This window comes from Oratosquilla oratoria, chromosome 16 (genome assembly GCF_046742065.1).
Source record: "Oratosquilla oratoria isolate Oo_2021 chromosome 16, ASM4674206v1, whole genome shotgun sequence".
Classification (NCBI taxonomy): Eukaryota; Metazoa; Arthropoda; class Malacostraca; order Stomatopoda; family Squillidae; genus Oratosquilla; species Oratosquilla oratoria.
This window is the reverse complement of record NC_134792.1, coordinates 46,264,701-46,274,700: the sequence shown is the minus strand read 5'-3', so window position 1 is coordinate 46,274,700 and position 10,000 is coordinate 46,264,701. Positions and strand designations below refer to the sequence as shown.

At 40.9% G+C, this 10,000-nt stretch overlaps 1 protein-coding gene across 3 annotated transcripts in view; it reads right to left on the bottom strand.

Annotated features, from left to right (window-relative positions):
- Window positions 1-10,000, bottom strand: part of nwk (FCH and double SH3 domains nervous wreck) — a 119,608-nt gene that overhangs the window by 29,491 nt on the left and 80,117 nt on the right. For all 3 annotated transcript variants that reach the window (XM_076199675.1, XM_076199677.1, XM_076199678.1), the window contains 2 exons: window positions 5,139-5,298; window positions 4,660-4,871 (listed from right to left, as the gene is read on the bottom strand). In XM_076199675.1, coding sequence (XP_076055790.1) covers window positions 4,660-4,871; window positions 5,139-5,298 — 372 coding nt within the window. The remainder of the gene's footprint in view (window positions 1-4,659; window positions 4,872-5,138; window positions 5,299-10,000) is intronic.

Below are 10,000 nucleotides of genomic sequence, written 5' to 3'. Positions count from 1 at the left end.
GAGGAGGAGGAGAAGAAGGAAGAGGAGGAAGAGGAAGAGGAGGAGGAGGAAGAGGAGGAAGAGGAAGAAGAGAAGGAGGAGGAGGAGAAGGAAGAGCAGGAATAGGAAGAGGAAGAGGAGGAGGAGGAGGAGGAAGAGAAGGAGGAGGAGAAGAAGGAAGAGGAGGAGGAGGAAGAGGTGGAAGAGAAGGAGGAGGAGGAGAAGGAAGAGGAAGGGCAGGAAGAGGAGGAAGAAGAGGAGGAAGAGGAAGAAGAGAAGGAGGAGGAGGAGAAGGAAGAGAAAGAGCAGGAAGGGGAAGAGGAAGAGAAGGAGGAGGAGAAAGAGGAGGAACAGAAGGAGGAGGAGGAGAAGGAAAATAAGGAGGAGGAAGAGGTGGAAGAGGAGGAACAGAAGGAGGAGGAGGAGAAGAAGGAAGAGGAGGAGGAGAAAGAGGAGGAAGAAAAGTAGGAGGAGGAGGAGAAGGAAGAGGAAGGGCAGGAAGAGGAAAAGGAGGAGGAGGAAGAGGAGGAAGAAGAAGAGAAGGAGGAGGAGGAGAAGGAAGAGGAAGAGCAGGAAGAGGAAGAGGAAGAGGAGGAGGTGGAAGAGGAGGAAGAGAGGGAGGAGGAGGAGAAGGAAGAGGAGGAGCAGGAAGAGGTGGAAGAGAAGGAGGAGGAGGAGGAGAAGGAAGAGGAAGGACAGGAAGAGGAAGAAGAGGAGGAGGAGGAAGAGCAGGAAGAGGAAGAATAGAAGGAGGAGGAGAAGGAAAAGGAAGAGCAGGAAGAGGAAGAAGAAGAGGAGGAGGAGGAGGAAGAGGAGGAAGTGAAGGAGGAGGTGAAGGAAGAGGAGGAGGAGGAACAGGTGGAGAGAAGGAGGAGGAGGAGGAGAAGGAAGAGGAAGGGCAGGAAGAGGAAGAGGAAGAGGAGGAGGAGGAAGAGGAAGAAGAAGAAGAGAAGGAGGAAGAGAAGAAGGATGAGGAAGAGCAGGAAGAGGAAGAGGAAGAGGAGGAGGAAGAGAAGGAGGAGGAGGAGAAGGAAGAGGAGGAGGAAGAGAAGGAGGAGGAGGAGAAGGAAGAAGAAGGGTAGGAAGAGGAAGAGGAGGAGAAGGAGGAAGAGGAGGAAGAGGAAGAAGAGTAGGAGGATGAGGATGAGGATGAGGAAGAGAAAGAGCAGGAAGAGAAAGAGGAAGAGGAGGAGGAGGAAGAGGATGAATAGAAGGAGAAGGAGGAGAATGAAGAGGAGGAAGAGGAAGAGGTGGAAGAGAAGGAGGAGGAGGAGGAGAAGGTTGAGGAAGGGCAGGAAGAGGAGGAGGAGGAGGAGGAGGAATAGGATGAAGAGGAAGAAGAGAAGGAGGAGAAGGAGGAGGAGGAAGAGCAGGAAGAGGAAGAGGAAGAGGAGGAGGAGGAGGAAGATGAGGAAGAAAAGGAGGAGGAGGGGAAGGAAGAGGAAGAGCAGGAAGAGGAAGAGGAGTAGCAGGAGGAGGCGGAAGAGAATAAGGGCGAAAGGCAGGAAGAAGAAGAGGAGGAGGAAGATAAAAGGGACGAAAAGCAGGAGTAGGAAGAGGAGGAGGAGGAGGAAGGCGAAGAGGAGGAGGAGGAGGAGGAGGAGGAGGAGGAGGAGGAGGAGGAGGAGGAGGAGGAGGAGGAAAAGAGTTAGCTACGAACCTATCTCTGTGTGTCTGGTGCATCTAAATGATCTGTGTGCGAGAATTATATTCTTAATTATTGTGGTTTTCTGCAGATCATAAACTTCATCTATTATATATTGATTCCGAGTACGCCTACGGCCTTTAGGAACAGGTACTATGCTGCAGAATACTTCTCTCTTCTTTAGTGGCTATCAAGTCGGACGGCCCTTCACCGCTTTAACTATGACTCTCCAGATGTTTTTTTTTTTTTCGCTAATTCCCTCCAGTCTTCTCCTGGTGCTACTTGCTCCAAGTCTCTCTTTAATTCATCTACCCATCTGTATCTAGGCCTCCCGAGTGGTCGTCTGCCTTGTATTACACCTTCCATCACTCTTCTAGGTAGTCTGTCTATATCCATTCGGGCACAGTGACCAGCCTATCTTAATCTTCTTTCCCGCACTTCGCACTGTACACATGGTTGGCCTGTTATATCTCTGATTTCCCAGTTGTGCCTACATCTCCAGCTACCTTCTTCATCCGCTGCAAAATACTCCTAAAGTAATTACCTAGAGACTCTCACGCCAATTTCATGGTTGTCCGCGTCATGAGAGTAAGCATCGCCAATTCCCCCTCCCCACCCGCACTCACTTCTATTTACATATATTTGTAAGTGGAACTTGGAAGAGTATCCTGCCTCGGTGTGTTCCTCTGGATAAGAAAGTCCTTTTGTCAGTGTTTACTTATTTACTTTTTCTCTCATTTTCTTAGTTTCTCTTGTATGATTTACTGACCACAACTTTGGCCCTGTCTCATACGCATGATCACTCCTTCAATCTCTCCTGTAGCATCTCTAGGATTCCATCTCTTCGGTGCTATATTGTCCTCAAGGGTAGATACGCTGCTTTACCAACATTAATTCCATCTGACATCTGGACCCATATTCTATTCATGTCTGCTTGTAAAGCATGTTTATCTACTGCCAGTCAGTATCATCCGCAAACATGTTTATGTAGCCCTTTATCCTTTATGTTGACTAAAATCTAACTGTGATATAAAATTATCATAATCTTCCAGTGATGTTTTACAACCATGAATGAAATTATAACTTGGTCGAGAAGATTTTCATTCGATGTTTATTTTTCTTCTTCCTCTTCTACTTTAAAGCTCCACCCAGTTCACCTTCTCGCAGGCGAAGTCACCAATTAATTAAAAAAAAATCTTCTGGTCACGGTTTCCCTCTTCTTCTGTTTGATTCAGACCTAACTTGGAGTTCACATATCTCTTCATTGTCCATACAAGCTATTCCAAACCCACTGACATCCTTTCCTCTCAAGAGAAAACCATTAAAAATAATCATTGTTGAAACCTACCCAGTCTCAGATTCCCATGACCCGAGACTCTCCGAACTTGAGGATTACAACCCTGGAAGGACTACTATGTATCTGATATTTACTAGGACTTTTCTTGCCTCCATTCCTCAGTCTTTCTCCTTTTGTAGCCTTCTATAATAGGGGACCTCCATCCACTATACCCTTACCCCAAAGCATACTCTCTTCATTCATTAAGGACAGTAGCCATGCTTTCTTATCCCGAAATTTCGTTTCAGTGTGAGACTTTCCTTCTCATCAAAATCCACCTTACTATCTAAGTACACTCACGGTTCGCAGACGTAGAAAATAGTAACTCCTGCTCAATACTTCCATATGTCATGTCTCAATTAGTACATTATTTTTGTTGATCCATAGGTTTTAAGCAGATCATCGCAATGCCTATTCACCTGTGTTATTTTAACTACATTATTTTTTATTCTTGCATCGACTATATTTTCTGAGTATTTCTCTGCCTGTGTATCATATATCTTCCCTCACGTTCTGTTATATAAACACAAGTAAAACATATTACACAAAGCGTAGTGTATCTGACTCCGTACATTATAGACCAAATCATCACAGACCATATTTACAGAACAATTTACCATACAAGAAAATTAGCTATGGTAGCAAACTTTCGACAACCATCACACGAATCAAGCCTCAGCCGAGTCTAGAGGCAAATGCTTCAGTATCAAGGTGGCATTTGGAGCGTGTGGTGTTCCTTCTATAGTTCTTTCACATGCCAACAGGAAGGATGTAGATGTTTACGCCCTCAGGAGACTGATTCAAGCTTCTCTCAGAATGCAATTTATCTCAATTCAGCCGCATGGTCCAGAATTGAAAAAAGGAGTCTTTGAAAAAAGTATCCTTCGGGGGAGACCCGATGGTGTGAGGAGATGGAGACTAGGATTCTGGTTAAAGAATAAATTGAGATGATCAGAGATGGGGGGGAGGGTCGTGCTAGGGTTAAGAGAGTTAGCTGAGGGAAGGAGGAGCACCCCTAAAGAGACATGTTGACTCGCATGCGTCATATATCCATGCGAGGTCAGACTAGGTTAGGTCAGGTTTGGTGGGTGAGTTTCTATCACAACTACTTTTCTAAAAAATAACTTAAAGTTAGACTATTTAATCTAGATTTTTTTATTTTCTACTTATTGTCTAATTTTTCTCTATGCGTATTTTGGAAAATGAACCTTCATTCTCTTCAGCACAATGATGTATTTCACACATTCTTACGTGATCAATTGATTATCACTTTATTTTAACGAGAGAACGTCACTGTGCTAAAGGTGATCAGGTAAAATTTATTTAAAACCCTTGACAAATTCTCCAAAGACCATTTTCTGAAGTCCAATCCCAAAACAAATTAGTCTTTAGAAAACCAACACTTCAGAAGAACGATCGAAAATTATCGGAAACTTCGTCAAGGGGAGCTTAAGTATTTACTCTAACATATCTACAAATTCGAGCCAATGTTTCAAGTCTTACTTTCTGACTACATGCAGTGGTCATAGAGCTACTTAACCCAACCACAACCAACTCTGAGATCAGACCGCGAGACTTGAAAGAGAGAGAGAGAGAGAGAGAGAGAGACGGAAAGAGAGAGAGAGAGAGAGAGAGAGAGAAATGGCACCTCGCACGCGAGACTCTGAAAGACCCGAGACTCTTAAGTTCTTCGACTTACATCTGGAGTGAGAGGTTCCCCGTTATGCCGGCACTCTTCGACCACGAGGGAAGGGAAGAGCCCCACTTGGCCATCCACCTCACCCTCCCACCAACCGTCGTCGACGTCGTGGACCTTCTTGGAAAGCACCTTGATGATCTGGCCCTCGTTGAACGTGAGCTCCTCGGAGCACGTGGCCTCGTAATCGTAGAGTGCGAGGCAAAACTCCGCAACTGGAAAAAGACGTTTCACAGTACTCATGGAAGAAAGTATTATTTACAAGCTACAATTACACATTCCAGGGACCTTCCGAGATACAGACCCCCCAAAAAATGACAGACTCAGATAGATGTGGTTTGTAATGGTGACCAAAGATGTGATGTGATGTGATAAAGAGACCGGAAACCCGGAAAACCGGAATACTGGAATACCGGAAAACCGGAACAACGGAATACCCGAAAACTAGAAGAATAACCACGAATACCAGCTGAGACACTCACACGAGGCCGGGTCTGTGGAGACTGGAAGATTGAGGTCCGGCACGCGGTCCGACTTTGGAGGCGAGGACACCACCACTGGAGGCGGAGGCGGCGGCGGCATGTCCGGGGGGGCCTCCGAGGCCCCGTTGTCGTAGTCCTCGGCTGCCTGTGGTGTAGGATCCTGCGTCAGTCGGGAGGCGAGTCGAGGATCGCAAGCAGGGCGAACAGGGAGGGAGAGAGAGAGAAGGAGTCGTCATTTCACGCGTCGGCTCGGATCTCTTGTGACCCAACACGATGGGTCTGATACACCACGGTCTTGGATCACGTGTCGGAACCGTGATCGACAGCTATTACCCTTCCGATTGAGAGCTCAAAGCTCATATATGGCCTGATCTATGGGTAATGCTGTGTGTGTGTGTGTGTGTGTGTGTGTGTGTGTGTGTGTGTGTGTGTGTGTGTGTGTGTGTGTGTGTGTGTGTGTGTGTGTGTGCGTGTGTGTATGATTGTCTTGAGTATACCGTTGTGGTATGTTGGGTTGAATCTCGCCTCGTGAGCTCAGTCTTCATTCAGCACCCCCACTTCCCCCGCTCTTCATGTAACCATGACAACAGCGGCATTTCGAAAACCAAAATTCGATATGAAGTCGTCTTATTTTAACTAATACAAGTTTTTTATTCATATGTTCAGTAAAGTATATGAATTTTGTCTTAATGTTATTATATAAAAACATGAGCAAGATCCGTTTGAATGATGAAGAGAAAAAAAAAATGTCCGAAAGTATTTCTTAGCCTCACACGAGCCGACATACAAACCGTGAGAATCCCTTCCAAAGAACGTCTTAACTGAATTCTATTATCACACAAAGGAAAAACAACAGCAATCTGCATAATAACGACCAAAATCTACTAACCTGTTCTGGTGTATTCACCTGCATCTAAAAGTGAAAAAAAAAATCAAATATCTACAGGTGAAGAGAAAACAGAGGAAGCCAATAAGCAAGCAAATGGCGGGAAAACTGAAGGGATTTTGAATACGATGGTGCGTAACGGACAAATTCCTATTTCGGTTAAAAAAAAAATCAGGATTTATGGGAACAACGTTACCTCTGTACATAGTAAGAAAAGAATCCTAGCATAAACATGAATGTAGAACATGCACATGCACATATTTGGTATTTATACACAAACACGCACTATATTGTGTATGCATACATATATATGCATATGCATATATGGTACATACAGTATACATATACTTATACATATACATAGGCATATACATATGCATGTACATACATATAAACATATACACATGATAGATGTTCCACCGTGTTTCACCGACTGGAAACCCGCAGCCCCTCATTGGCTGGCAACGGTCCCAGGCCTCTCTAATTCTATGAACCCATTCGTCACTTCTTCTTGTGTGGAAATTTGGAGGAAATAAGGAAATACAGCCAAAGTTCATAAGTGATCTTGGGCTCGTTCCGAGAACCGAGTGTCAGCCCATCAGGGCTGCACCCCCAGATGAAGGTTCGAGTGTTGGTCGGTTTTGAAGACAGGCAGCAGAGAGATGATTCTCTCCGATGTCTGTTTCGTAGGACCACCGGTTATATACTGTATATACATATAGATATATATGTACATATACATATATATATACACGCACACGTATACGTCTGCGTATACATACGCATACACATGTACATATACAAATACATACACATGTACATATACATATACATATACATATACATATACATATACATATACATACATATACTGTATATATATATATATATATATATATATATATATATAAATATATATGTATTTATATATACATATGACCTTCCTTAAAATCTAGTTTCCTTTTACTAAGTTTTCTATTAATTTAGGAGCCTAAATTGGCGTCAAGTCTCATTGGTGTTAAGTTTCCTAGGGTTCACAGAAGAATAGAAAAAAATGGTTGCTTCTTTGAGGTAGTAATGTGAATTTTCTTTGCATGAAAGGATTCAAAAAGGATGTGAGTCATATCTTGCAAAATGAATAAACAAATCACAAAAGCCATGGGGAGGACAGAAGGACACAAAGTGAGAGAATGTCACCTTTTGAAAAATTCATGTATCCACCCTGTGAATATATATATATATATATATATATATATATATATATATATTTATATATATAAACATATATATATATATATATATAAACATTATATATTTATATATATACATACATATATATATATAAACATTATATATTTATATATATACATACATATCTATATATATACATATATATATACATACATATATAAATACACATATATATATGTATGTATGTATGTATGCATCAAACAAGCAACAGCAGAAAGGAAGAATCACGAAGCATTTGCTATATCTACTAAGAAATCTAACCGTGCGAACCTCTTCCTACTCTCTACAATCAAAACTATAGAAGCCGTCATAGCGACTAAAGTTGGGTCAAAACAGAATAAATTTTGATTTTGTGTCGCTTTGTAGGAGCTTTTACTGGAACACGGCTTTTGCTGCTCCTCTTTATAACCGTTTTCTGTCAAAGTCTTCTTGTGCATGACATTTCATGGATGAAACGAGTGAGCAAGGAAGCATTCGAGATGGACTGAAAATGTTCATATAAAGCGATCAGACCCGGCGGTCGAGAAGCTTTGAACTCGAGTTCAAAGTTACTAGCGATGTTCCATAAATGTTCTTATAAAATGAGGTGGACTGAAAAAATCTTACAGAATGAGATGGACTGAAGAAGGAGTATCTTATATAAAATAATGGCATAGTATATATATGCATATAAACATATTACTAAACAGCATATTGTCCCAGTATAGCATATGTGGTCTTCATACCGTACGAGTACAAAACTAACAAGTTGGTTTCGTTGGGATATAAAAGATTTAATAATATATATATTCATCGCATACCTCAATCAGTGTTTATGGTGTTGCATTATTTTTCCTCTCCTCTAATAGACATGCAACAAATTAAAATATTTTTCAAAGCAAACTACAATTGCAAGAGCCATAGCAGAAGAAGATACTAATAAAAAATACATTAATCATGTATCCAACATATTCATTTGGTACGCCCAGAAAAAAGATATAGACAATCTACAATTCCTGGGAAACTTTTCAAATAAATAATCATTTGAAGTGAATAAAAACTAACAAATTGTTTTACAAGAATCTAACATAACCAAAAAGTATTCAGTCTATGTATACTTAGATATTCATACCATTACTGTTCCTTTCCTTATGCATATCCTGAGACGATTTTGTAAAAATGATGCAATGAACTAAAAGGGATCTAATAAAAGAGAGATGGTCACAAGGACCATAGTAAAGACAGATAACAGCAGTACCTCCATAGTACCCCATATATTGAATCAATAAAAAGAAATAAAAAAGAAACTGCCAGAGAAATAAAGTTATTCAATACGGCAATGTGAAGTGTAAGGAAGAATAATTATTTAAATAATACAGTGAAAAGGCAGTGGCTGGACAAAAAAATGTGACTTTCAGAAAGGGTAAATGATGCATGGACCAAGTGTTTACTTGGTCAGCGGGAAGTTTGGAGATGCAGGGAGGAAGATAAGTGTAGCTTTGATGGACCTACAAAGAGCATTTGCTAGAGTAAACATATACCCATAATGGAGGTTATCAGAGAGATATGAGCTTGAAGGAAGCTGCCAAGGGCAATGATGAAGATGCGTGAATGGAGAATAAGGCATCTGTTGGGGAGTGTATAAAGAAAACGCAGTGGTTCAGCGTGGAAATGAGAATATGTCCAAAACACGTGATGTGCCAAGCAAGAAGTCAACGGTTTGTCAAAAGACATGGAATGGAAATGTGGCAAGATATTATTTCATCATAAGATGTATGCGAATAATGTAGTGATGGGAAGCAGTGAAAAAAGTATACAAAGGCGATTAGTAAACAGTTTTGGAACGATGCGTGAATGGAAGACAATAAGCGTAAAAGTGAACAATAACAAACTTATGAAATACGTTTTAACACCAAGATGTAGTCCTTGAAACACATTGAAGAACTGTTACACAAGCTGATGTGTGCAAAATAGACTGCAAGAGTAATAAAAAGTGTAAGTATGAATATGCCAGTGAGCATAAAAGGTGGCATGGTGGAAAGCAAAGTGTATTAAGTGCTTGTGTATGGAAGCGAGATGTGGACACTAAGCATCTCGATAGCCAGAAGAATTGACGCGATTGAGACAGACTGTCTGTGAAGCTATAAGCTGTTTAAGAATTTAAAAGAAAATATGAATATAGGAAATTTGTGTATTAGAATATGACAGGAAGATAAAGATTAGAAGAGATGTGAAGAATTGATTGAAAGAATTGTTATAGTATTGAACTTAATCTAAACGACTAAAAGAAGTGATTCACTTATAAGATTAAATTTTTTCAGAAGAGGACAAGTAAAGTCCTACTTAGTGTGGAGTCAATGTTTATGTACGAGTACGAGTGGACGAATTACGAAACACCTAACTTTATACATGCTCTGTCAGTAAATGTGGAAAAATAAGATTTTCAGTTCATTGATACAGAGTATTTTTCCAGGAGGGAAAAGTATAGAAAACATCTTTTAAGTCTGGAGGTTAGATGTTTGAGTCCCTTAGTAATAGCTATGTACTGATAATGAGAAATTTCAGTTTTGCAGACAGTTGGACAACACTAGAGCACGACAGTATAGGGGACTATCTAACAAAATGCCGTGGTGACAATTACTTAGAGTAGCGTGTACGAGAAAACCTAAATTATGATAGTAGAGATCAAAGAAACACAGGTTTCAAGTATTCAAAAACTCACTAGGTTTAAACAGGAAACCAGTTC